General features: G+C 51.9%; 1 protein-coding gene across 1 annotated transcript; it reads left to right on the top strand.

Annotated features, from left to right (window-relative positions):
* Positions 1-27,917, top strand: WFDC1 (WAP four-disulfide core domain 1). The gene is made up of 7 exons (XM_027119118.1): positions 1-537; positions 14,716-14,899; positions 18,862-18,945; positions 20,045-20,185; positions 24,515-24,556; positions 25,721-25,793; positions 27,484-27,917. Exons 1-6 carry the CDS (start codon positions 394-396, stop codon positions 25,777-25,779), a joined length of 654 nt encoding a protein of 217 aa, XP_026974919.1. The 5' UTR covers positions 1-393; the 3' UTR covers positions 25,780-25,793; positions 27,484-27,917.

The following is a 27,917-nucleotide window of genomic DNA, read 5'->3' as shown; positions in this document are numbered from 1 at the left end:
GGGAGGGGACCGCCCAGCCTGCAAGGAAGTACTCCTTATCCCAGCGTGACAGGGCCGCTCCCGGCCACGTCTCCTAGCAGCGTGATACCCCCGCCTGCTGCCGCCGCCACTGACTTCTGAGCTGCCTGGGCTGCAGACGTCTGTCTGGCGTGGAGTCTCCGGGCCAGATGCAATAGGGCAAGCTAAAAATAACCCGGTGGGCGGCCCCCATCGGGAGTGCGGGTCGGGGTGGGGGGGCCTGGGCTGGGCGCGGACACATGATCCCCGGGACCCGGCCGAGTGGAGCTGAGACCGTCCGGCAGACCGTGCACACTTCTGCTCCACACTTCCAGGACCGCCCCCCCCCCCCTGCCCCGGCCAGAGGGCCCGTCTCCTCTGACCATCTGGGAGGAAATGCCTTTGACCAGCTGCAGGATGGGCAGCGGCTGGAGGAAGGTCAGCTGGACTCTGTGCTGCCTGCTGCTGCTCCTTGAAGCCAGTTCTGCCAGGAATATCTGGAAACGGGCATTGCACGCGAGGCTGGCGGAGAGGACCCATGTAAGTGCCCGGGCTGGGGGGGGGCTGGGAGGAGATGGGTGATGCCCGCACTGTACGGTGTACAAGCGTACCCAGATGCGGACAGCACAGGGCAGGCGTCCTTCTTTCTTTATCTGAGTTGTGCCAAAGTCGGGTGGGGAGCAGAGGGAACTCACAGCCCTCCAAAGATTCCGAGCCTGGGAGTAAAGAAGCCAGGGGCCCCTAAAAATGCACAGGGGGCCGGTGACGTGCTTCTGCCTACCCATGTTTACTTTCTCCTGACAAAGAGCACCTGATTTTAGAGTCCGAGGACTTAAAACTGAGTGTTTGTCTCAACAGTCAATAACCAAATGTCGATAGTCGATAGGATGCAATTATGCTTCCGTGCCATTCCTGACTCATTCAGTAAACATTTAGTGGAAACTGCTCCAGGCCGGGAGCTCTGTGCGTTCCTGTAGGTACAACATGGAGACACCAGCTCCCACCCTGCAGGGTGGTCGAGTGGGGGAGGCAGTCAGGTGACATGTGACAGCAATACAAAGGGTCGGCTCGCTGTGGTGGGAGGCGAGGAGCATGCGCCCTGCAGCCCTAAGTCTGAATCCAAGCTCTGCTGCTCACAGGCTGTGTGACTTGAGGAAAGTTGTTGGACGTCTGTGAGTGCCGGTGATCTCATCTGAAAAAGACAGATTGATGCGTTCCTTTCAGTTCCTTTCATCAAATGTGTATGTCCGATCGCCACTATTTACCTAGGTCACTGTTGCCCTAGGCTATGGGGATACAGACTTATATGTCCCCAAGCCTTGGGAGACTCGTGTTACCCCACAGGGCTGGGCTTGCAGAGAATGAATGAGAAGTGAAAGGAAAATGTATACAAGCACACCTGATCTCATTGTGCTTTGCAGAAACTGCGTTTTTACAAATTGCAGGTTTGTGGCAACCCGGCCTTGAGCAAGTCTCTCAGCGCCTTTTGTCCAACAGTGTTTGCTCATTTCTTGTCTCTGTGTCACATTTTGGTAAATCTCCCACTACCTCCAACTTTTTCATTTTTACTCTATTTGTTACGTTGATCTGTGGTCAGTGATCTTTGACGTGACTATTGCGAAAAGATCGCGACTCACGGAAGCCTCAGAGGATGGTTAGCATTTCTCAGCAACAGGCTCTTTTTTAATTAAGGTGCATACATTGAGTTTTTTAGACATAATGCTATTGCACACTTAATATGCTACGGTGTAATGTGAACCTAACTTTTAGATGCACTGGGAAACCAAAATATTCTGTGACTCGCTTTCCTGCAGTGGTCTGGAACCCAAACCACAGTATCTCCAAGGCGTGCCAGTAGTGTATTTGGTGACAAGTGTTGAGAAGGGAAACAAAGCAGGAAGGGGACCAGGAGAGAGAGTGGAGGTGGGAAGGGTGTCACTTTAGATCCCACACCCCAAAAGGGAGCACAGAGGCATAGAAGGTTCGGGAAGACAATACCAGCACTCTCAGCATATGGCTGAGCGTGTAAATGGCTCCACATCTGTCAAACACAGCGCATAGCGAGTGGTCCTTGCGTCTTGGTGACTTTTACTCAAATATTAGGAAACTGGTTGGTGTTTGCTTCCCCAGGTGGAATGTAGGTTCCTCACAGTAGGGCCTGATTCTGTCTCCATCAGTGCAGTGTTCCTGGTGCCTGCCGTGAAGTAGGCGCCCCATACGTTCTTGTGGGTAAATTATGGGCAAGTGCAATGGAAGCACAGAAGAGTGTGTGCAGCTCTGCCCCAAGAGAGTCAGGGAGGGTTTTCCAGGATCGGGGACATTCAACCCAGGGCTTTGAAGGATGAATAGGAGTTTTCCAGGCAGAGAAGAGGGAGAAGGGAATGTTTAATGACCCCAGGCACCATGTGAAATGAAACTGTATGGAGGCTAATCTCAGCCTCCAGGGCTCACACTATAGGTCAAGCAGGAGGCCACGTGGGTGTAGAAAATCATAGTAGCAAGTGAAATGGTGGTAGGTATTCGGAGGGAGAAGAGAGACCCTTGTCAGGTTGGACTCCCCCATGCTTTTCGCTGTTCCAACAGGACGATTTAGGCCTCAAAGCATCCAGCACTTTGGTTCTAGGACCACAGAGAGATTTCCAATACATCATCTGGCCTTATCTCCACCTTGTCCTGGAGCGTCACAGGGGCTGATGCCGTGACATCTCACTAGGAGGAACGAGGAGGCTAGGAGGTTGGGGACGATATGCACTGGGGGTCAGGGGGAGTCTCTTTAAAAACACAGGCCTGGGTGGGCTTCAGGAACCAACTTACTTCTAGCCACCATTTGTCAGAATGCAAGCGCTTTGAGTTTGTACTCACTAGACTGGAACTCTTCCCTGCTATCAACAGATATCAGCTTCCCTCTCCGGTGCCTAGACATGGGAGAGGTTTGTGCCCAGATTGTGCCTCACAGAGAGCCCCTGGGGAAAGACAGGCTGTCGACTGGTGGCTCAGAGGATATGGAGGTTGGGCAGGGCGCCAGGCCTAGGAATCTTTCAGTGACGTCTCTCATGAGCTGTGCAGCCTCAGGCTGCTTGCTGCCCCTCTCTGGGCCTCAGGTCATTACATGGGAAATGAAGACGAAGGACCAGATGACCTCCAGGGCCCTTTCAGTTCTAACATCCATGCAAATGTCCAACAGGGAGTCTAGGAGTAATAGGAAGCAGCTCCGCATATTCAGGGGCAGGACTTCTTATGTGGCCCCCATTGCCCACCCCAAGCTGGGTCAGCCCTTCAGCCTTGGCCCTGGAACCCATGGGGCAGGTCAGGGCGAGGAGAGGCCAGGTGTTCAGCGATTATGCTGAAGCCAGCTCATACCCACTCCAGAGAGTTAAACAGCCCTTATTAAAAATGAAGTCATATAAACTTATATAATTTACATGAAAAAGGAAGGAAGGAAATCCTCCTTATCAGAAACATTATCACTTCCTAATTATTTTGGTTGCATTCTTACCATTCTCCCTGCTCTCGAGGTCATTCATGTCTGTGGCATCTGCCTGGTAGAAACACCATCTCTCGAGGAGCTGTTACACATCTCTTCCCAACTCCTCATTCAGTGGCCTCACATCGGTAGCTTGAAATCAGCCGCAGTGAGAGTATTTACACCATGGAAATTGGCAAAGGCTGCACATGGAGAACTGGGTGTTAAACCCGGACCCGCACGTGGCTGCCTGCATCTTGGCTCCTCCCCTTCTCAAAGCCCCGCCCCTTGACAGAGTGGGCAGAGGGGCCTGAGGGGGTCCGGGGCACTTCCTGGATGCTGTGTGCATTTTCCTGCCCAAGAGACAGTGCCTGAGAGGAAGACACGGGAGGCCCTGTAGGGAGGCTTGTAGGGAGAAGAAGGCTTGTCCTCCGTGAGCCTCCGTTTCCTCGTCTGCAGCGTGGGAGACGGCAGTGCTACTTTGCAATCCAGCGGAAAGACCCCGAGAGCCTTCAGCCTGGTGCCTGGCCAGGGAACACCTCTCTGTGTACTGATAAAAAGAAGACAAAGATATTTACGAGGCTAGCTAAGACGGAAAGGAATAGGCTAGGAAGAGAATGTTTGTCAGTAGCCCAAGAGGCTTTCTGGGGAGCTCAGGGCCAGTTCTGTGGAGCTGGTGCTTTGGGACTTGCTTTCCTGCCGTTTGGTGAAAGTTGTAAGAACAGTTCTTTGCTGAGCGTTCCTGTGTGTCAGGCCAGGCTGTCTCAGGATCCTCTGAACAAACCTACCAGGTGGGACTTATTGGAGCCGCCGTGTCGGCTTGGGGACTGGGTAGCCCCATGATCCCCACGTGTCTCTGTGGCTGTGTGTCTGTTTTGTACCCTAAGCTCCCATTCGGGGCAGCTGGAAATGGCTAGGCAGTTTGCACCCTGCCCAAAGGTGCCTGCCCAGTGGAGGGGCAGCGTGGGGCTGCAGCAGCCCAGAGAGAGGATGTAATGCATCCTGCCGGACGGGGCACCCCTTTGCAGTTGGCCTGCCCAGAGCAGCATCTTCTGGTGACGAGCACAGAGGCCCCGTGCAAGGCGTGTTCCCCAGTCTCCCCAGGCTGATCCTCCTTTCCCTTGTTACTTCTCTGAGCTCAAGAGCTTTCTGGTGCATCTTTTATTTTTTGCTAAGTTAGCAAGAGTGGGAGAGGCAGGTGGCCGGGAGCTGTGGGTACCTCCCCTCTGCTCTCATCATTCCCTGAGTCCTGAATCCTCACCTTCAGCCTGGAAACTCTGTCCTCGGAACACGCTCGGCCGGCACACAGGACGGGCCAAGGTGCTCGGGTCCATAACGTGGGAGCAAACGGAGCTGAAGGACCACGGCCTGGCTTCCTCAGCCCAGGCTGGGACGCCTCTGAAGAGTGATCTGGACAGTTTCTCAGAGGTTGCCCTTGGGTTTGAGCTCCAGGTGCCCAGGGCAGTCACCTGGGCATTAATGGTCCCCAGATGGCCCCCCCTTCCCTGCCTCACGTGCCCCCTCCCCTGCTAGAGCTGCCTGGGACCCTCTCGCAAATATACCACCTGCACTAAAATCCTAGTCTCAGGGTTTAATTTTGTTTCCCCTACCCCCAAAAAGATCTGTTCAAGTCCTAAGCCCTGGTGCCTGTGAATGTGACTTTATTTGGAAATAGGGTCATTGTAGTGTAATTAATTAAGATGAGGACATATTGAAATTAGGTAGGCCCTTAATCCGATGTGGCTGGTGAAGAAGACAAGAGAGACAGAGACACACAGGGAGAAGGCCGTGTGGAGACAGAGACAGATTAGAGTGTTGCATCTCAAGTCGCGGAACTCCAAGGATTGCCAGGAGAGAAACATGGAACAGATTCTCCCTCACAGCCTCAGAAGGAACCAACCCTGCCGACACCTTGATTTTGAACGTCTGGCCTCCAGAGCCGTGAGAGGACACAGCTCCATTGTTTTAAGGCCCCCAGTCTGTGGTGTTTGTTACAGCAGCCCTAGCACACTCATACGGTCAGCCTCTGGGAACCAACATAGTCAGTTCTGTTGCTTGCAACCAGCAACCCCAATGGTAGACGCTTCCCAGATGAGGGAATTCCGGCCAGAGCAGAGAGTGACTCACCCCGCACCATTCTGGCCGTGCACTGGTGAAGCTATCACTGTGCCCTCAGAGTCCTAGAGGCTTTCCTTGCTCCTTGAAAGATGTGAGATTTATTGCACCCGTGCAGGACCCTATCATCAGCACCACTAGGACGCCTCCATCTGGAGGGGAGGGGCTGCTCAGTGGGTCCCGGAGTGTTCATGGTCAAGACCCCGCAAGTCCCCCCTGGGGGCTGGAGAGAGGGGACGTGACATACCGCGGTAAAGTGCCCCACTGGAGGCTCGGCCCCCCCCCCCGAGCACCTAACGCAGTGCCTGACGCGTCACAGACTCTCAGAAACATTTGAAGAACTAGGGGGAGGAGCTGGATGGATGGGCTGGTAGATGGAAGGGAGGAAAAACAAATGAATAGTGTGACCTCGGGGGTGACTTCCTCCTCTCTGAATCTGGCTTCTGTACCTGAGGTTTCAGTCCTGAAATTGATTCCAGGTGGAAACGAGCAAGGGGAAAAGTATCTAAGAACCGTGTGGTTATAACCTGGGACCCTGCCTGCGAGGAGGCAGGAAAGCAGAGGGAAACTTACCTGTCATGGTGGCACTAGTCACGGTAACCAAAGTGGACACAGCCCAGATGTCCATAAGCTCAGAATAGATCAACACCACGGGGTCCATCCACACAATGGAATATCACTCAGCCACGAAAAGGCATGAAGTACTGAGACACGCTCCAGCATGGATGAGCTCTGGAAACATCGTGCTCAGTGAAAGATGCCAGTCAGAAAAGGCCACATAGCCTGTGCTCTCTGTACGAGATGTCCAGAAAAGGCACGTTCATAGGGACAGAAAGTAGATTAGACGTTGCCAGGGGCTGAGGGCGTGAGGGTGAGGGAGGGACTGCTTAATGAGAATAGAAGTTTTCCAGAAACGAACACAACATTGTAAATCAACTATACTTCAGTTAGAAAGAAAAAAGAATTTGTTTGGGGTGATGTAAATATTTTAGAAACAGATAAGAGGCAGGTGTTGCACAATATTGTGAATTTAATCAGTGCCATAGAATTGTACACTTAAAAATGGTGAAAATGGCAAATGTTATGTTATATTGAGTTGGCCAAAAAGTTCATTTGGTTAGTGAATATGTTGTTCAATAAAATTCTTGGTGAAAACGAAAAATGTGTCTTTTATTTTTGCTTAAAACCAAGCAGACTTTTTGGCCAACCCAATGTATTTTACCACGGTGAGTTTTTTAAAAAGCAGTGGAAACCTAAGTACATCTTAGGGATTCTGTGAGGGGCTCCTGGTCAGGCTTGTCTCAGCTTCATGGTCCCCTCCTCAGAGGCCCGTTCCCTGATCCCCTATTTAGGTCTCTTCTCGACTTCTTCATAACGTTTACCTCCCTTATTATGACCTGCATGAATTTTTTTTTTATTCTGACTTTGTTTCATTTTTCATTACCTACCTTCACAGATAAACAGAAAGAAAGCAATTCGTTTCCTTTCTGTGTGGTGTTGGGTTGGTGTTTGTCACATGTCCTGGAGCTGAGCCACGCGTGAAGGCAGGGCCAGTGTCTTCTGGTTTAGGTCAGCTCTCCTCACGTGCAGCCAGTGCCTGGCACGTGGTAGGCCTGGGAACTATGAATTTACCGTGAAATGAATGACTGAATTACATTAAAACCCTCTAGAGCGGAAGAGCAGGGATGGAAAGTTCTAGAAGACTCTCAGGTGCACAGCAGGGCTCAGTGGACACCAGCGGGAGGAGCTGGCCAAGTGTGCACTCTTGCCCTCGACATGCACTGAGATGGCTTGTCCTGGCGTGAGATCCTGGGTTTTTGAGTACCTCTCCGAGGACGTCCCATTAGCCATGCACCAAACTCTGCTCCCGGAGCCCAGCATGTCCTGGAGGTCTCAGGGCGTCAGGAAATGGCATTCAATGCACACTAAACTCTAAGCCCTCTGTTCCAGGGAGAGACATATTTTTAGATCTTTGACATCCGAATTCCAGAGGAAGAGCAAGTAAAGCTTAGAAGAAAATTGGCTTTCTTCCTGCACCAAGCAAACCGGTCCTGGGGTGCATATTTATTGGTCAGGCCGTTAACTCTCTGGAACATTCCAAAGAAGGGTAAAGCTCTTGCAGGGGAATGAAGGAGGTGGAGTGCTGAGGGAGGGATGTGGGTAAACTGGGGCAGCTCTGGAGACTGAATTCTTTCTCCTTAAATGGAAATGGTTTCAATTTTTTTCCGGATTATGAAAACAGTGATGTTTACTCTGCACACATTCAGACAATACAGAAAGTCACCAATAAGTAAAAATATTCTAAATTCTCCGAGACACGAGCTCTGTTGACATTTTGGTATGTGTGAGTGCCTAGACTTTTTCGTGAAGCAGTTATGATCGGCACACGTTTTCTTAATGGTATTTTGTTCATATTGTTTAAAATTTGTTTATTGAGATGAAATTCACATACTATACAGTTGACCACGTTACAGGGGACAATTCAGTGGGATTTAGTGCATCGACAGTGTTGTGCAACCACCACCTCTCTCTAGTTCCAAAATCTTCCCATCACCCCAAGAGGAAAACCCAGACCTATTAAACAGTTGCTCCCCGCCCCCCTTCCCATCCTCGCCCCCTGGCAACCACCAGTCTGCTTCCGGTCTCCGTAAATTTCCCTATTCTATTATTTATTTATTTATTTTTGGCTGTGTTGGGTCTTCGTTTCTGTGCGAGGGCTTTCTCCAGTTGCGGCGAGCGGGGGACGCTCTTTATCGCGGTGCGCGGGCCTCTCACTATCGCGGCCTCTCTTGTTGCGGAGCACAGGCTCCAGATGCGCAGGCTCAGTCGTTGTGGCTCACGGGCCCAGTCGCTCCGCGGCATGTGGGATCCTCCGGGACCAGGGCTCGAACCCGTGTCCCCTGCACCGGCAGGCGGACTCTCAACCACTGCGCCACCAGGGAAGCCCAAATTTCCCTATTCTAGATGTTTCATATAAACGTGATCATACACTACGTGGAATTTGTGTCTGGCGTATTATTCATATTGTTTTGTACCGTGCCTTTTTCATTGAACGATATATGGTGAATATGTTAATATGATAGATCCGTGTCCTCTTGTTTTGTTTTGTTTTTTGGTACACGGGCCTCCCACTGCTGCGGCCCCTCCTGCCGCGGAGCAACAGGCTCCGGGCGCGCAGGCCCAGCGGCCATGGCTCACGGGCGCAGCCGCTCCGCGGCATGTGGGATCCTCCCGGACCGGGGCACGAACCCATGTCCCCCGCATCGACAGGCGGACCCCCAACCACTGCGCCACCAGGGAAGCCCCCGTGTCCTCTTTTCAAAGACGTCTATGGTGTTCCAAGGTGTGGATCTGCAGTTATTTGTTTATCCAGCCTCCTTTGGTTGGACCGCCAGGCTCTTGCTTCAGTGGACCCTGCATTTGGACTAGTGGAATTGGGCTTCCCACTGAAGCAGCCCAGAATTGGCATTTCCCTACCTGCTTCCTGAGGATATCAGAAGAGGAATGGCTTTGCAAATCTACAGAGGCCTCCAAAAACTCCCCCCAGGGTATGAAAAAAAAAATAGCCACCAGGTCGAAACCTTAAGGGAACCATCTTTATCCAAGTAAGGCAAACAACGCTGGGACATTCTTGTCCGAGCTGTACCGTAAATGTATGTTCACAGCTACTTTGAAGCAGCCTTGCTGTACCATCCTTTTGCAGGGATGAAAATGAAAGATGGAGATCATGGGTTGTCTGGGATGTTCATGAAGGACGTTGTCAGTCGGGGTGAGCTGGGATTTGACATGCTCTTGTGTTGTTTTCAGCTGAGTGGCAACGGAGGGCTGGGGCTGGCTGGGGCTGCAGAGAGCGGGGGCCAGGATGAGTTCTTTCCAGAATGTATCCCTTGGGGAGGCAGTTACATGACTACATCCAGAGCTGGGGCTGGTCCAGAGGTGGGCAGGAGGCAGGGGCGTGTGAGAGAGGGGGACCCCGAGCCGACAAAACGGGAAGAATCTCATAGGCGACACTGAGAAGCAGCTCCCCAGATCCAGGCTCCTGGGACAGGAAGTTGCCAGAGTCAGACAGACCCAGGTTTGAATCCTGCCTCTGCTGCTGGCCAGCTCTGTGCCCTGGGGCAAGTGCCTTTAATATTTCTGTGTCTGTTTCCTCATCAGTAAAGTGGGTGAATAATAGCAGTGAGGGTTATGCTGAGAATTCCGTGAAACTCAGTATGTGAGGACCTAGCACGGCGTTGGCACGCAGTGGGAGCTTAATAAATGCTGCCTGCCCTGCAGTGATTATGAATCAGCCTGCCCGAGTTCCGACCCTGACGCTTCCCCATATGCTGAGTCTGTGCCTCAGTTTCCTCACCTGTACAATGGGATCAGCAGGTGTAACTACAGGGGAGCGATGGATGCTACCTCAGGGGACCCTCAGGGAGCAGTGCTGGGGCGGCTGCTTCCTCTTAGGAACCTGCCAGTTGTTTGCCCCCATTCCCCCCACCGCCCCCCCCCCCCTCCCTAGAAATGATGGCGCCGCTGCGGGAGGGTTTCTTGCTTGCGGACCTTTAGACCCCAGTTAGATCCTGAACTCCTTGGGGGCAGGGACCGGCTCGTAGGTTGCTTTTGCATCCGCCTCAGCATCACACCTAAAGCATCATCAGTGTGTGAGTGAATCGAGGGCGGGAAGGAGGGAGGAAGCAGGAAAGACCAAAAATAAAAGTAATGATAAAACCAGGCGATCAGCATCGCCGAGGAGAGCACCCACAGATGTGGTCTCATCTGCTGCCTCCGCAAACCCCCGCAGCGGGCACTTAACTTCGGGGCCCATTTCGCAGGTGAGGAAGACGGAGGCTCAGAGAGGTCATTTTCCTGTATGATGACACAGCTACAGGGGTCCAAGCCAGACTCATCTAATTCCCACACCTGAGCTCAAATCCCTGGCTGTTAAAGTCACAGCCTCAGCGCCGTCCATCTTGGTACACTTGAAGGTGGGATGTAACCCCTAAGTTCTCGCCCCAAAGGAAGAGGAGGCATTAGCTGGGCAAGGAGAGGGAAGAGTTCTGAGTGCAAAGGACAGTGTGCGGAAGGCTCCAAGGCGAGGAGGAGTTTGGGGTCCTAGCAAACCTTCCAACACTGACCCCAGACTTATATTCTGGATGCATTATTTTGGCTTCCGGAGGGAGGAGTGTAATATGACCCTTCTCCGCCGGTGGCCTTGGGCAAACCTTTAATTCTCTGAGCCTCGGGGGCCTCGTCTTTAGAGTGTGGATAAAATAGGACCTGCCCCTCCTGGACTCACGTGACCGAAGGCGTGTACGGATGCTGGGGGAAAGGTACAGCATTAAACAAACACGAAGGGACAGCTCCACATCAGTGCAGGCCACCTGGCCTGCGGAGCCACCTTCACAGGGACACTGTGCAGGTTGTTAAACGCCTAGAAGGATGAGGATGCCTGGCACGTGGTGGACCGCCAGTAAGAGATGCCCGTCACTGTCACGCCTCCATCATTCTCAGCATCACAGCTTTCAATCAACCACAACAAAAATGAACTGAACACCGGCTCTACACCAGGCACGGTCGTAGGTGCTGGGGACACAGGTGGGAAGAAGACCGAGTCCCTAGGAGGACACGTTGTAGCAGGGAGAAAAACAGTAAACCGAGCAGTGACTCAATACACTGTCCTCCCAGGGTGACCAGAGGTTTGGAGCTATGTAAGGCAGGCAGAGGGGAACGGGGAGCACCAGCTACGGGCGCGTGTGAGCAGAGACCTGGACCAAGTGAGGGCTGGAACCAGCCCGGCCTCTCAGGAGGGAGACACAGCCTGTAAAGGCCCGGAGGTGGGACTTCAGCCCAGGGCGCTGGCCAGGAATGAGCGAGGGGAGAGTGGTGGGACGACAGGAGGGAGGCCAGAGGAGTGGAGGGGCAGGGGCATGGGGCCAGCTGGGGTCTGACCTTTAGCCCAAGGACTTTGGCCTTTAACCTTTAACCCCCGTGGGCTGGGAAGGTGATCTATTTATTTCGTTTATAAAAGTCCGTTCTTTCTCAGAACACCAGGAAACATCCTTTGTTTAGGACCCTCTGTGAGCATCACCTTGCATGACATGAAATATTTTTCAAAACATTTAATCCTTTAATCTGGGCCCCTCCGCGAAATCGGTTCTTTATCACCCAGGACCATCTGTTGTTCCGGCAGCACCATAAATCACTGGGGCATTTGACTTCTAAGGCGCTTATCTCTTTTGTTTTCTCCAAATTCTGAGAACCGACATTTGAATTTTCCCTGGAGAGGGCCCCTGTTAGGGGCTGCCCTTAGGAAGTCACCCACCTGGGAGGCATTGGAGGTGGGTGGAAAGCGTTTCCCATTTCCCGTCTGATCTCCAGGTTCTGTTAAATTTTATAAATGAGGCTTGATGTGAAAACAGGCTGGGCGGAAAAACCAGCCGTCCCTTCCCAGCCACGCACAGGCATCCTCCCTCACCCTCCGAAGGAGGCCAGGGCAGCTGTCACCTCCAATTAGGATTCAAATGGCGGGGCCCCAACGTGGGTCCGATGTTGCTAATTCTTAAGAAAATGAACTGAGTTAATGGTGCGGGATTATGTGCCCTGCCTGCATCTTGGAAATTATTCCTGAGGATACAGGAATTTGGGGCACCCAGCCGAGCAGAGGATGGCAAAAAGGCTGAACCAGGAGTTAGAAGATCCAGGAGTTACAAGATTGCCCCTTTATTTTGGCTTCGTTTCCGCCAAATGTTGGCTTTGTATTCATTTTTGCTTTTCACAAATTAAATGATTTATATAAGGGAGAAAAGATGAACTCTCTGGGTACAAACTACTATACACAAAATGGATAAGCAACAGGGGTCTACTGTAAAGCACGGAATTATATTCAATATCTTGGAATAACCTATAATGGAAAATAATCTGAAAAAATATATACGTATAACTGAATCACTTTGCTGCACACCTGAAATTAACACAATATCGGAACTCAACCCTGCTTCTATTTAAAAAAAAAAAAGGAATTCGCTGGCTGAAGCAGGGAGGGCCAGGAGCCCCACCCTCCCCAGACTGCACCCCTCCCGCGCTCCACTTGGTCACGGTTTCCTCCCCACCCCCCACCCCGCCCAGTCTTAGCCCCTGGTGGGGGGGAGGGGTCCCTGGGAGGTAGTTTGAGAACCACTGGTCCTTGTGATTGCACGCATCGGCAGATGCGTCTGGTCGGGACCTGTTCTCTGTGACCCGACGTCCCCTACTGGGCACTGGGAGCAGCGCGTGGAGTTTGCAGCCACCGCAATAGCTGTGGCGGAAGGACGTTCATACATCCTTGACCTTTGAGGGCATATAGCATTGTGTAGCTTGCCTTTTATTTATTTATTTACTAACATATAAGGTTTTTCCTGTCCTTAATCATTCTTCTTAAGTACTTCTACCTTTTAAGTTTTTTAATTGTCTTCTTTAAATTGAAAAAAAACTCAATGTGTTCATGGCAATATATATATATTGGAACCTGTGCAAAAGAGCATGCAATAAGGGAAAAAAAGTGTACAATAAGGAGCACTCTCCCTTGGCTTCAGAACCTAATTCTTCTCTCCAGAGGCAATCTTTGACCAACGGCTGCTGTGTATTCTTGTATATCCTTCCAAAGATGTTCTAGGCCTGTTAAACATACGCATATTACATGTGTGTGCATATGAATATTTGAAAACATAGGTGAAGAGCAGACAGACTGTTCTATATCTTAATTCTCTTCATGAACCACCGTCTCTTGGGGATCTCTCATCAGCAGGTTTAGTGGCTGCGTGCTCCTCCAGTCTGCAGTCTGCATTATTTACTTGGACAGTACAAGGTGCAGGATTTTGCAATACATATATGTTGGGGGAGATCGGGGGATCAGTGGGTAAAGCATTTTAGATGGGTGGAGCGGTTCAGGCATAAGCCGGAGGCGGGGCAAGCCGGGGTGGTTTTTCCCCCAAAGAACCTACTCTGTATCTAACTCTGCGCGTGAGTGTGCACGTGTGTGTGCGCACACCTGCGTCGGGATGTGTAAGACCTGCCCTCCATACACCCCACCTCCATATTCAGAAGCAGAACAGTGTTCCCGGCATAGATGGGGTCTGGTGTGACTTGAACTCTCCCAACCCCGCCTCTAAAATGCTTATTTTATTGGTAATGCGTCCACACTTCCTATATGTTAAATAGGATATCTTTTTTTTTTTTTTTTTTTTGCGGTACGCGGGCCTCTCACTGCTGTGGCCTCTCCCGCTGCGGAGCACAGGCTCCGGACGCGCAGGCTCAGCGGCCATGGCTCACGGGCCCAGCCGCTCCGCGGCATGTGGGATCTTCCTGGACCGGGGCACGAACCCGTGTCCCCTGCATCGGCAGGCGGACTCAACCACTGCGCCACCAGGGAAGCCCAGGATATCATATTTTTAACTCTTTCTGGAAACATAGTACCAGAAAGTGTGAAAATCCTGAGTTCAGCTCCATGAATCCCCACAAAACGAACACACCATGGAACCAGCGCCCAGATCAGGAAGCAGAACGGGGCCGGCCCCCAGGGACCCCAGACCCCCTTCAGGTCACCACCCACCAGGGGACCACGCTCCTGTTCTCACACCAGACATCAGCTTTGTCTGTTTTTGAACGAAAACTGTAGATGGATTCATACTATATGTTCTCTTGTGAGCTGACTTCTTTTTTTTTCTCGGTGTTATGCCTGTGACGTTTATCCAAGCCGTTTGCTAGGTGAATTTATTCATTTTGTGTGTGATCTGTAAATTCTCAAAGCTCTATATAAACAGATGAATTATAAGAAGTATATAAATGTGTGTGTATCTATTGTGTTTGTATACATATATATACCGTATTTTATATGTAAATACATACATATATGTACATACATATAAACATCAGGATGGACGCTTAACATACAACTCTTATCCAGATTCATTTCTCCTTTTTGCTGCTGATGGGCTTACAGTCATTTCAGTTTGGGGCTATTACAAAGAGAAACAGCAACCTTTCATCCTCAGAGCAACCCGCTGAGGATGGTTCTGCTGTGATCACGCGAGGACGTGGCGGCTCAGAGAGGCCCAGCGACTCGCCCGCGGCGCACAGCACCCGCCCCGTCCCGCTAACGCCCCCTCTTCCCGCAGGCCGAGGAGGCTGGCGGTCCCCGACAGGCGCGAGCCGACCGCTGCCCGCCGCCCCCGCGCTCGCTGCCCCCCGGCGCCTGCCAGGCGGCGCGCTGCCAGGCTGACTCTGAGTGCCCGCGGCACCGGCGCTGCTGCTACAACGGCTGCGCCTACGCCTGCCTGGAGGCCGTGCCGCCCCCGCCAGGTAGGTGCTCCAGGCCGGGGGAGACGGGGTGGGGGGGCGCGGGGAACTGTCCTACCCAGCGCTGCCCGACTGGAGGAACAGCTGGGCTTAAACCTGGACCACCTGGGCGGGCCGCCCTGTGAGATGGGAGCATAGCGCTCCTGGAGCAAGCGTCCAGCTGCATGCACTGAGCGCCTGCTGTATGCGGGGCTCGCCACTGCGGGCAGAGAACTGCAGTCCAGGGGCCGCCCGTTAAAAGGAAAATACCCCTCTTATGAAGATGGGGGAGATTTCTCATAAAAAATCCAGATTTCCAGCTTTTCTTTTAAAAAAATTTTTTTTTAATTTTATTTATTTTTGGCTGCGTTGGGTCTTCCTTGCTGCGCGCGGGCTTTCTCTAGTTGCGGCGAGCGGGGGGCTACTCTTCTTGCTGTGCGCCGGCTTTTCACTGCGGTGCCTTCTCTTGTTGTGGAACAGGGTCTCTAGGGCGTGGACTTGGTTGCTCCGCCTCCTGTGCGATCTTCCCGGACCAGGGGTCGAACCCCTGTGCCCTGCATTGGCAGGCGGATTCTTAAGCACTGCGCCACCACGGAAGTCCTCCAGCTTTTCTTAAAAATACTGGACCGCATTCCCTAGGCCACCATCTGCTGGAGCCTCAGGTGCCCCTAGAGGGCAACGGGGGCGGCCTCCAGGTTTCCAGGGACCCCACAAGGCCCACTTCACTCATGACGCCTGGCCCTGGGGGTATTTGAGATGGAGACCTGACACCTTAGTGATCCAGGTGGGCATGCAGACTCCTGGGTTCAATCAAATCCACTGGCTAGCTGGTCACCAACTTAAACCCCCACTTGTAAAGCAGGGCTGAAAGGAGAATGTGCGGCTCACGCGGAGTGCCGCATCCGGAAGTGCTCAGCCCCGCCTCCGGCTGGGAGCAGAGAATCAGTAGGATGTTTGTTGCATCTGAACGGGGAATCTCTTCGGGAGACACAGGCCTCAGGGGTTCATCTGTGGAGCGAAGGAGTTTCAGATCCCTTCTGGAGAGGTTTGGGAGGGGAGGGAAGGGAGCCTGGGGGGAATACAGGGTGGGGCTGATTATGGGCAGCTGAGTGGAGAAAAGGTGCCCTAAAATTTCCTCCGCTCCCAGCCTCCAGGGAGGACAGCAGCCTGTTAGGACTGCACTGTCGGCCAGAGGCTGTGGTCCCCCTGGGCCTTCATTACTACCCCCTCCTCAAGGCCAAGGTAAGAACGAACACACTCAGTTCTCTTTGGGGTGAGGTCACAGCGACGACAAGGGACTCGGCACCCTTAATAATGCTCATAATTACAGTCTGTGCTGCCTTTGAGCACTGCCTCATGGCCACGCTGGCTCCTACAGGGCCTTTTATGAGAAAGACAAAATAGCACCCCTTCCTCTTGGAGGAAGCACGTAAAGGTATGCCCATCTGGTTGGACAAGTCAAAAAGGTGCCCCTTCCTTTGGACTGAGACAGGGCATAGGGACTCCAACCTTACTTGCTGCCTAGAACAGGTGCTTCTGAGCAGTGCACAAACTGTATGTACAACTGTCCGTGACATTCCAAATAGCCTTTCCTTACACCATCTCATTTAATGCTAACACAGTCCCATGGGGTGGAGAGACCACTATCAGCCCTGTTTTACAGCTGAAGACACGGGAGCTCAGAGAAGCTGAGTACGTTGCCCAAAGTCACACAGCAGGCAGAGCTGGCATTTCCATTTAGTCTTCTGACTGTGGAGAAGTGTCCACTGCCTTAGGCTCTGAGTGTAGGGATACGGGGCCCCAGGCTCATTTGTGGGATCCCTCACCGCCCAGAACATCCTTCCCCCAGACACCCACACAGCTCACTTCCTCACCTCCTTCAGATCTCAGGCAGAGGTGGTCACTTTCTCAGGGAAATTTCCCTCTCTAAATGGTAATCTTTCCTCTGGCCATTGCTAACTGCCTTCTGGCTTAAGCTTTCTTTATAGCCCAGTCTAGAATATTGTGTTTCATTTGTTTCCTGACCATTCCCCTGACTTGAAGGTCAGCCCCATGAGGCAGGAGGTTTGGTTTGTTTCATTCACTGCTGTATCCCCACTACCTGAAATAGTCTCTGGACTCATAAAAGCTACTCGATGAAGAACAGATGAAGCAATGAAGGCCTAGCTTTCACTGGCCAACGGGAAGAGCCGACAAAATATTAGTCATAATAAGAATTACGATAATAATATCTAGAACAAGGTTCCTCGCCCTTGGCACTCTTGACGTTTGGGCTTGGGTAATTCTAGTTGGGGTGGGCGGTGGGGCGCTGACCTGGGCAGTGTAGATTTTGAGCAGCATCCCTGGCCTCCACCCACTAGGTGGCAGTGGTGGCCCCACCCCACACTGGGACAACCAAAAATATCTCTAGACTTCACTAGATGTTTCCTCGGGGCGGGGGCAAAATCGCTCCAGATTGAGAACCGCACATCTAACATGACTTGAAATGCACCAGGCCCTGTTCTAAGCAGCTTACACACTTCCTTGCAGGCAGCCTGTGGGTCTCCTCCAAAGCAGACCCCGAGATAAGGTCTTGAGTGAGGGGAGTTTATTTAGCAGGTGATCCCAGGAAGTTCTAGTTGGGGAGCAGAGAGGCGAGACCCTGGGCCTCCAGGCCTTTAGGGCCTGCATATTGATGGGAGACCTGGACCAAATTTCAGTATTCCAAAAAGTATAGCAAAATGTGTACGTTTCCCTGTACAGGAAAAATTAATACATTTCCTGTTTAGTAAAAAATAACATTGAAAATACATTTTCTGACATTAAGTCCGAGGCAGTGGGGAAAAGGAGGGAAGAACCAGGAGATTGGAAATAGAGGCTCTGGAACCACATCTCACCCCTCTCGTGTGGAAGTTGTAAACTGCTGGTTCTGCTGTTTCCCTTTCCACACTGAGAGCAACCTTCTTATAACCATATTGTGCTCTTTTAAAGAAAGAGCTAACTGGTATTTTTACCAATCCCTATCTAGGTACTTTCAAAGGCACTGGACAGCACATCAATCTCTTTATTTTGGAGTCAGACTAAAGCAGAGGTCATAAACGATTGTGATCCCAGACCAGTTTTATTTAATCTCCAAAGTACTTAAAATTAAAAAAAATTATTTGCCAACATTTAAAACCAAGAGTTTATATTTTTTAAAATATAGACCTAAAGTTTAAAAAAACACACACACAAAAACCACCCAGAAGTTCTGGGAACAGCTGGCCAGAGCTGACCAGCCGCTGACCCACTGAGGCAGGAACACTCTCCTGTTGGCCGTGATCCTACCCAGCCTACCGTCCTCCTTTATGTTACCTATCTGTCTCCAGAGGCATTTGGGTTTTCAATCCCTGTTTGGGGTTTTGAAGACCGTCCAGTCTACTACATGGTCACTCTTCCTGTTAAAAATGTGTTGGTTAGAGAACAGGCCATGATGCTGTAACAAAAAGACCCACAAACTCAGGGGCCCAACCTATTAGACATTTACTTCTCCCTCGGTTAAAAGGCCGGAGTCGACAGGTGGTCCATGACAGGCAGGTGGCTCCGCTCCAGTCACCCAGGGACCCAGGTTCCCTCTGTCTCGTTGCTCCACGTGGTGGCTCCCAGTCTGCAGGAAGCTGGAAAGAGAGAGGGAGGGGAGCCGACAGGTAACCATACCAGTGAAAGCTGGGATGTGGCGTGGTTACTTCTGCTCATATCCAATTGGCCAGAACTCAGTCACATGGCACACCTTGCTGCATGGGAGGCTGGGAAATGTAGTCTCCAGCTTGGCCAGCCAGTGCCTAGCTGAAACTCAGGAGTTCTGTTACTAAAAGGAAGGGATGAACTTTTGCTGGGGAACTGAGTTGTTTCTCCTGCGGGGAGGCTCTGTGTTTCATCATGAGATGTAGGCTCCCCGTCCCCAGAGGCTGGGGCATTTCTCAGCTGCCTGAGGAGGGCCTCCATTTAACCATCTATTATCTTGTCAGTTTTAGACTGGCTAGTGCAGCCGAAACCTCGATGGCTTGGGGGCAACGGCTGGCTCCTGGACGGCCCTGAGGAGGCATTGCAAGGTACCTGCAGGGTGATGCCCAACCCGACAGCAGAGCCAGGGTCCCCCCTTCTCAGGTGCCCCCAGAAAACTGAGAACCAGGGTCAGCCTCTGCTCCGGCAGGCTGCCTGTCCTCTAATACCTGGCCCGCTTGGACCCTCCCCACCCCGACACGGAAGGGGGTGGCTGGGGCTTGGCCAGGCTCTCAGAATCCGCAGAACAGTGTGGGGTTTGACTGTCCCTGGCAACGGGGCCTCCTCCCTGGGTGGAGAATTCAGAGGGAGGGGGCTTGGGGTTTTCAGATCCCTCAAGCCACCATAAGGGGTTCACTGTTCCCTGCTGATGAGGCCTCCTTCCGGGGTGGGTGGAGAACAGTTTCTGAAAGGAATGGCAGGAGGCCCAGGGACCTGGACCACTGTGGGGGTGCGGCTGTGCGGGAGCACCTTTGCGTTTGTGCAGCTGTGCTTGTGACCCTACGTACATCCGAGTGCGTGACCGTGGCTGTCAGGGTGTGCGGCTGTGCGTGAAGCCAGCTGGCTGTGCTTGTGGCCGTGTGTCTGAGAACTTGTGCATCCGTGTTCGTGCAGATGTGTGCGACTGTAGGGGTGTGTGTGTGTGTGCAGGATTTGTGTGCGTGTGAACGTGGGTGTGGATATGGCTGTGTGTGTGTGTGTATACGTGTGTTCGGACTTGTGGGACGGCAAAAATGTGTGTATGTGATATGTGTGTGTATAGGATTTTGGTGGGTAAACATGTATGTACGTGTGATTATAAGCACGAGCATATGTGTTTCACTGTGTGGGGATGAACATACATGTAGTGGGTTGGCCAAAAAGTTCGCTCGGTTTTAAGTAAAAATTGACGTTTTTCATTTTCACAAAGAACTTTTCTGGAACAACGCATTCGCTAACCGAACGAACTTTTTGGCCAACACAATATGCATGTCACGATGCATGTATGCGAGGGCGTGTTTGGGATCATGTGACTCTGGGCTGCCCCCGTGTGCATGTGTGTGTGCAGAGACCCCAGGCACAACGTGCAATCTGGGGTGCCGATGAGAGGCGGCCCCTCTGCCCCCATGGGGGCCACCCCTGAGCCCCCCGCGTGTGTGTCCCCCGCAGCAGAGGCCTGCAGCACCACAGAGGACGGGGCCGAGCCACTCCTCTGCCCCTCAGGCTATGAGTGCCACATCCTGAGCCCGGGTGACCTGGCTGAGGGCATCCCCAACAGCGGGCAGTGTGTCAAGCAGCGCCGGCCGGCAGGTGAGTGTGGACACCAAGCCCCGCCCCACTCTCCCCGGAACCCCCCACGGGAGACCCGTCCCAAAGGAAGCCCCCGCCCCTGAGCCTGGCCACGCCCTCCTCCTGTCCCCTCTCTGCCCTGCTCCTCTGCACTTTCTCCCTCCTCATGTGAGCAGGATGCAGGCAAACCCCAGCTCGGCCACCTCCTGCCTGGCTGACCTTGGTGTCAGTTGTTTCAAATCTCTGAGCCTCAGTTTTCTTATCTGTAAAATGGGGCCACTTCATGCTGGGTTATGGGGATTAATTGAAATCATACGTGTGATGCCAGAGCAGAGACTAAAGGTGCTCAGTAAAAGGTGGATAATTTGTATCTATCTGTCCCTTTTAAACTGCACAGAATTTGAATTGTCTGAGAACCCGTAACTTCTCTCTGCTAGGACTGTTCAGTGTGACTTAATTAGTATTTGTCTTTGGAGACAAGGCAATAAATAGTTCAGTGAAGGGCCTGAATAGTGGGGCTTTAGTTTGCATACTTTTCCCCAGGGGGGCAAGGACGGCAGAGGAGGGACTGCTGAGGGTACCTAAAAGCCACTCCTGCCTCATGCAAGGTGTAAGGTGGAGAGGCTAGGCATGGAATTTGCCAGAAATGTGTGGCAAACGAAGAATCGGGAACTCCAGGGAGATGGAGGGTAACCATGTCAAAGCTGAGCTTATTGGAACTTTGAGACCATGCCCTCCAGGGCCCACGTCCCCACTTTAACATCTCTTAGTCCTAATAGCTGAGGATAGAACCTCGGTCAAAATCGAGGATAATCACAGCGACCTTACTGGCCCAGAGAACCCATCACATGCGCTATCTGCCAAAGCATTTCTTTTTCCTCATTTGAGAATTTATTTCTCTGAGGCGTTTCAAGAAAGACATAGATGTTAAATCTGTCATGCATTTAGCGTCAGCGTCATTGCAAGTAATAAAATTAGGAGACGTGGAACTGTCTCAGGAATCCTGGTTCCTGGAATTCTGAGCTTTGAAAAAAATTACTTATAAAAGGATTGGAACCAACCAGGAATCTGAGATTTCTCCTACATTCCACTTGCTCTTTAGGGTTATGAGTAGGTTCTCCAGCCAGACAGCCAGGGTTCCAGTGGCCACTTGGCCCCTTGCTGCTGTGTGTGGCAAATTGCCCAGCCTTTTCAGGCCTTGCTTTCCCTATCTGTAAACAGGGCTAATAGTAGTTAAGCTACTTCATGGACTCTTTGAGGAGCCAGTGAGTTAATCCATGTAAATAAACCATGTCTGTAGTTTCTCAAGCACAGAACCGAATCCCTTCTGTTGGCACCACTGCTGTCTGTAGACACCACAGTGGACGGAGTACACAGGTGGACGGGATACGCCGTCCTTCGGACGTACAACCCCAAGAACAGGCCAGCCTGTAGGAACCCGCTGGAAGGAGCAGCTTTTTCCAAAAGAGCTGGGGATGGTGGGGGTTAGTCAGGAGTCCTCTGAACCGAAATGTCATTTTTATAACTGGAAAGGCCTGGAATTATGTGGCCTTTCTCATCTCCTGATCTCACTCATTCAGTTATATGACCTCCAAGACCAGAGTAAGCCAGACAGGTTCAAACCCGTTCTCGAGGGACCAAACCAGTTCAAAAAGGACCCACTTCAAGGGTGGAGATAAACAAAGAGACAGCCAGGTGGCTGTACCGATGACACCCAGGGTTGACTGAGGCCCTTGTGGGCGCTCCCCTAAGCTTCAGTGCGAGCCTGCAAAGGCAGAAGTATGACCAGGAGCAGTGTCGAGTGGGATTAAGACTGCAGGCCACTGAAATGGGTTCAAATGCTGCGGCGTTCTTCCTGGGTGACCTTGGGCAGCTAACCTAAGCTTTCTTAGCCTCAGTTTCTTCATCTGTAAAATGGAGCAGTGAGGGTCACGATAGTAATTGCTTCTTGGGGTAGTGATGAAGCTTGAATGAGAGAACACTTATAAAGTGCTTAGGGCAGCGCCTGACGCATAGTAGGTCCCCAACCAATGCGCGCAGCCGTCACCTGTCTTCCGGAAGAGGGAGGGCTGGAGATCAGAAACGTGCCTAGACAATGCATACACCTACCAGGGAGCAGAGTGAGAATTCCAAGCCTGGCCACCTGCTCCAAAGCCCATGGGTGTGTGTCCTCCCCCACCCACAGGAATGAGCGGAGCCTTCTAGATAGAAATGTAATTGAAATTTCCCCTAGCCTTGTCCCCAGAGGGCTGTCACTTAGCAGTAATTATTGGTAATTGTACAGGAGTTTGGAAACATCTTAAATTCCTACAACTTCCCTTGGAGCAGTGGTCTCTGGGAATAGAGGAGCATTCTTGTCCCGGGGTAACCAAACAAGAAGCCTCGGATTTTAAGTGTTTAAAAAACTGCATATTTGAGGTCATTTCTTTTTTTAATTTTTAAAAATTTTTTGGTTGCATTGGGTCTTCATAGTGGTGCACGGGCTTCTCATTGCAGTGCCTTCTCTTGTTGTGGAGCACGGGCTCTAGGCGTGTGGGCTTCAGTAGTTGTGGCACGTGGGCTCAGTCGTTGTGGCTCGCGGGCTCTAGAGCACGGGCTCAGTAGTTGTGGCGCACGGGCTTAGGTGCTCCACGGCATGTGGGATCTTCCCAGATCAGAGCTCGAACCCGTGTTCCCTGCATTGGCAGGCAGGTTCTTAAGCACTGCGCCACCAGGGAAGAACTGAAGTAATTTCTGACTTACAGAAAAGCGGCAAGGAGAGTACCTTGGAGCCTCCACCCTAATTCATCAATTGTTAAATACTCTTTCCTTTATCATGCTCTCTCTGCCTCTCCCCCAACCCTGCACTCTCTCTATATATAAATCCACATAGTTACTTTTGGGGACTATCTGAGAATAAGTTACAGATCTCCTGCCCACGCCTAAGATGCAGGTCTCTGCTGAGAGCTGGCTGCTACAGGGGGCCAAGGACCCGCTGTGAGTTCAGCCTGGACTCTGACGTCTGAGGAGTTCATGTCTTTCTTGAGAGGAAAATGAACATCAACACAGGCAGTAATCTGATTTCTCAGAGAGCAGGGTCGGGGTCCTCAGTGCATCTTTTTATTTTATTTTATTTTACTTTATTGAAGTATAATTGATTTCCAACGTCACGTTAGTTTCAGGTGTACAACACAGTGATTCAGATATATACACACACATATATATATCTGTTCCTTTTCAGGTTGTTTTCCCTTAGGGGTTATTACAAAATATTGAGTAGAGTTCCCTGTGCTATACAATAGGTCCTGGTTGGTTATCTGTTTTATACATAGTCGTGTGTACATGTCAATCCCAACCTCCTGATTTATCCCCACCGCGTGCGTCTTCTGAGTGGGTTCCATGCTGCTCCGATACTGACCATCCAAGACTGAGATGTGGGAGATGAGCCCCCCCACCCCGACTCTTCCCTCTGACAAAGTGACTTCACTGGACGCTGCCTGGGAAGGATAACAGGGTGGCATAGCCCGGAGCAGGGGCTCAAATCCTTAGGTTTATTTTGTAAAAGTGACACCTCTGGTAAACACACCTGGTGTGAGGAAGGGGTCCGGCTCCGCACAGACCACCGTCTCCTGCCCATGGCATCAGGGGCCATAATTCACCCCCAGGGAGAAGGGAGGAGCAGGAATGTTTCGGAGAGCCTCCGGCCTGGAAGAATTTTGCCGTTTGCTTCAGGAAATAGCCGTAAATGGAAGAATCGTGGTAAATGGTAGTCGTTGAGCTTGCTGATAAGCTCTCTGCCCGAGGGTGTGGGTCAGCCGTTGGTTCTGTCAGCCTTGTACAGTAAACGTCACTGCTGGTCCTGGACACCGTGATGATTGTTAGGAGAGCCACAGAAGAGGAGGAAACAAAATGCCCTGAGTACATAAACACGATTTTGATGGAGCTATGATGGGCACAGAATATTAGTTTCAAGGGCACAAGTGTGATTTATTACCCTTACAGCGGTCAGAGGAGACGATGCACAGGAGGGAGGGGGGCGTTTACCGATAGACGCGTTGCCACGTGCAACGTCTGTGTGATCTGGCCAGACTTCTCCGCTCTCCCACGTGAAGTTTCTCCGACTCCCACCAGAAGATGTTTTACTGCTGTGACAGGGCTGGGGCCGAGGAAGGAGGTGGTTGATGACAATCAACAGTGGGAATTGGGTCGTTCTGCTTCTGCATTTAATCGGCCGCAGTGTCACACGCCACTGTAGCTTCTGGAAAATTCCGGACACCTGTGAGAGAATGAGAGTGGAAAACACAAATAATTTCTTAGTTTTGGCCTTATAAACTCCCCGAAAGGAGTTTAATCCTCTCACTTCTTTTCCAGATGGGCGATTCTTACGACACAAATTTTACAAAGAATATCCAGGTAAGAGAAGAACCGTTCGTACTTTGCGGAGGGTACTAAAAAGGGCAGTGGGCATTTCTGGGGTGAAGAAAAGAAACCCAACGGACTGTTCTGAGAACTACAGTTTGAAGCTGCTATGAAGGAAAGTGACTGTATTCTCCGTGGTTGATTTTATGCTGTCAGATGGCATGTTGGGGGTAAGGTGCTAGGATGCCAAGATGCTTCTGTTGTGAAAAATCTCTCCTCTAGCCTGTGTGGTCCTCCACATGGGCAGGAGCCATTCCAGGCTGCAGGCTGGGACTGAGGCAGCAGCTCAGGGATGGCTCATAGCAGACAAAATGGGAATTAGATTGGGAAATAAGGTAGAAGCCCTGTTGTCTGATGGTGGGCAAGAGGGGCTTACAGCAAACACAGCTTCACGCTAAACATCAGAACCTGGGACTAGACGTGCAAAAGTTCCTCCTACTTTCATTGAGGGAATTAGAAAATATGGTTGACACCATCCCTCCAGCCAGTCATCCATCCAGCTGTCCATCGATCCATCCATTCTTCCATTCATCCACCATATCTTTTTAAAGAATTGACAGTACACAGGGCTTCCCTGGTGGCGCAGTGGGTGAGAGTCCGCCTGCCGAGGCAGGGGACACGGGTTCGTGCCCCGGTCCAGGAGGATCCCACATGCCACGGAGCGGCTGGGCCCGTGAGCCATGGCCGCTGAGCCTGCGCGTCCGGAGCCTGTGCTCCGCAACAGGAGACGCCACAACAGTGAGAGGCCCCCGTACCGCAAAAAAAAGAGAAAAGAAAAAAAAGGACACCTTAGACTAGGATGTCAAGGAAGGCTTCCTGAGGAGGGGATATTGAAGCCCAGTATCAAGAATAAGAAATAGCGGGCAGAGGGACAGCAGATGTGGAAATCCTGAGGTAGGATGAACTTGGCCATCACAGCAGCCGGAGTGCGTCGTGAGCATGGGGCTGGGGTGGGAAATGGCAGGAGTTGAGGGCAGACCATACGGGCTGGGGGAGCAGCTGCAGGTGGGGACTGGGGGACCTCTTTGGGGGAGGAGAGGGGCAGGGCCAGGGCGCCGGGCCAGGCTGAGGTGTTTGGACTTGGTTTGGCCGGTGAGCCGTGAGCATCTGATTAGGAATCGACACACCTTCCCTGACACAGCCCACTTCTTTTCGCAGAGGGTGGCTTCAAAAATGTGGCAGAGCACGGGAAAGGACGGCAGAAGCACTTTCAATAAAGCGACGGCAGTGGGTAAGTGGGAGGTGGGATGGGTCAGCGACAGCGGGTGGCTTTGGGCAGCCAGGTGTCCAAGGTAGCTTTCATCACGAAGTTGAACAGTGGGAGGGCAAGAGTAGGGCTTTACCTATGGGGAGAATTTGAAAATTCCCTTCTAATTTCAAAGTGAACATATGAGAGCTCTGGGCGTGCTCAGAAATGGAAGTTTCTATAGCCTTACATCCAAGGACCAGACTAGACTGTAACTTACACGTTCCTTTGCCGTCATGCCTCTGTGAACAGACAGACGAGCCCTCCTGTGTCCCATGAAGTTGGTCCCTCTGTCTCCCTCCCTCTGCCACGCGGTGCTATCCGGGGCCAACTCTCAGGCACGAACCGGGTGCCCAGAGGTTCAGCAGTCATTCGTGGAAATCTCCAGCATGCAGGCGTGGTGCTGGGGGGACGCCGTGGATAAATCAGGACTCCTGCTCTCGGGGGCTTACATCCTAGTAGGAGACTAAACTGGGCAACCAGTAAACCAGCAAGAAAGGCCCAGACTGCAATAGTGTCGTGAAGGAAGCTGGACAGACAGGTGATGTGATGCGGGGTAGCCAGGCGAGGAGGGAGCTGCTTCAGATCCGGGCCGGGAAGGAAGGCCGCTGTGAGCAGAGCCACGATATCTGAGCCAAGATCTGACATGGGCTCCCAGGCAGGCGGAGCGGGAAGGGCAGAGGTCCCGAGGCAGGAAAGATCTTGGTTTGAGGAACCCCAGGGAGGCCACTGGGGTGGGAACAGAATGATGGTGGGGAAGGCTGGCATCAGAGGCGACCAGGTAAGGAAGGCACAGGCTCTGCTCTCAGATGCTCTTCAAGGTGAGATGCAGGTGGACGCAAAGGTCCAGGGGTCTTGGCTAGGAGAACCTGAACACCCACCCAGCGCTGTGATAGCTCAAGTCTGTGCATGGTAAACAAAAGCCCTTGAAAGGGGATGATTCCCCCGCCCACCGCAGTGCCCTTGAAAGGCAAACATCAGGTTTGAGATTCAGAATACTCAGGTGTGAGTCCTGCAGGAAAGTCTAGAGTCCATGGGGATTGATGCCAACACGTCTATTACCTAGTGATGACAGGAACAGTTCTCGGAGTGGGTCTGACCCACCTGAGTCTGTGAACCTTACACCGGGACGTGCTGGGGCCAGTGGGAAAGAAAGGGACAGTGAGAGATGATTTGGGATGGCTCTTAAGAACCAGCCGGCTCCACCACAAGGTGACCTTAGGCAAATGACTTCCACTCTCCAAGCCTCAGTCTCCTCATCTGTAAAATGGGAGTGATGGGGAGGGATGCGTTAGGAACTAAGTAAGATAGGAGGGGAGACAAGATGGCGGCGGCGGAGGACACAGAGCCCATCTCCCGCAATGAATGCATCAAAACTACATCTCCACGTGGAGCACCGCTCACTGAAAACAAACTGGAAACTGGCAAAAAGATTCTCGTGCAGCCAAGGTTGTAAGAAAGATCCCCACAGAATCAGGTAGGAAGGGAAGAGGAAGACGGAGCCTAGAGAGACTTAGCAGGGAGTTAAGAATTTAGTCTTATTGGAAACTGGCATCTTTCTGGTGTTTCTGGTGGGTGTGGAGGAAGTAGATGACACACTTTTGACCCCACGTTCTTGGGTTCATACGAACCCAAGCAGTGGTTCATATTCATTCCCTCTTTGCTTCCCTTGCAGCCAACCTGGAAGAACATTCCTCCACTTTCTGCTAAGCCTCAGAAACCGTTGGGTAAAACATGATTTGACCCCCAGAGGTCATGCCCAGCTCAACGGAGCATGACCCCAGAGATGCTTGGAGACAGGACCCCTGGCTCTCAACCCCTGGGTGGCCCCACCTGGCAGGGTGACTTCGTGGGAGCCACTCGCCTGTTCCGGGTCCCTGTTTTATTGTCCTGGCAATGAGGCCTACCTAGCAGTCCCCTTGACCTTGCAGCTCCCCAGATCTACCGTGGGAAGTCACTGCCTCTGTGAGCTGCGTGAAGCCCCTTTCTAAGACAGATGTCACTGTCTTGGCTGGTACAGATTTCTTCCAGGTTTGACTCTTGGAGGCATGTCCCCATCCCAAATGTCCTCAAGATACGTTTGCTCATCATAAAATGGAAATGAACTTA

Source organism: Aethalodelphis obliquidens, unplaced genomic scaffold (genome assembly GCF_003676395.1).
Source record: "Aethalodelphis obliquidens isolate GAN/ISIS:26980383/991018 unplaced genomic scaffold, ASM367639v1 scaffold20, whole genome shotgun sequence".
Lineage (NCBI taxonomy): Eukaryota > Metazoa > Chordata > Mammalia > Artiodactyla > Delphinidae > Aethalodelphis > Aethalodelphis obliquidens.
This window is presented reverse-complemented; position numbering and strand designations above follow the sequence as displayed.

Bases quoted from the DNA above. Each gene is read 5' to 3' on its own strand.
- WFDC1 (XM_027119118.1), top strand. From the start codon at position 394: ATGCCTTTGACCAGCTGCAGGATGGGCAGCGGCTGGAGGAAGGTCAGC. The intron at 538-14,715 runs GTAAGTGCCCGG...CTCTTCCCGCAG, and splicing joins GGCTGGCGGAGAGGACCCAT to GCCGAGGAGGCTGGCGGTCC. The intron at 20,186-24,514 runs GTGAGTGTGGAC...CTTCTTTTCCAG, and splicing joins CAAGCAGCGCCGGCCGGCAG to ATGGGCGATTCTTACGACAC.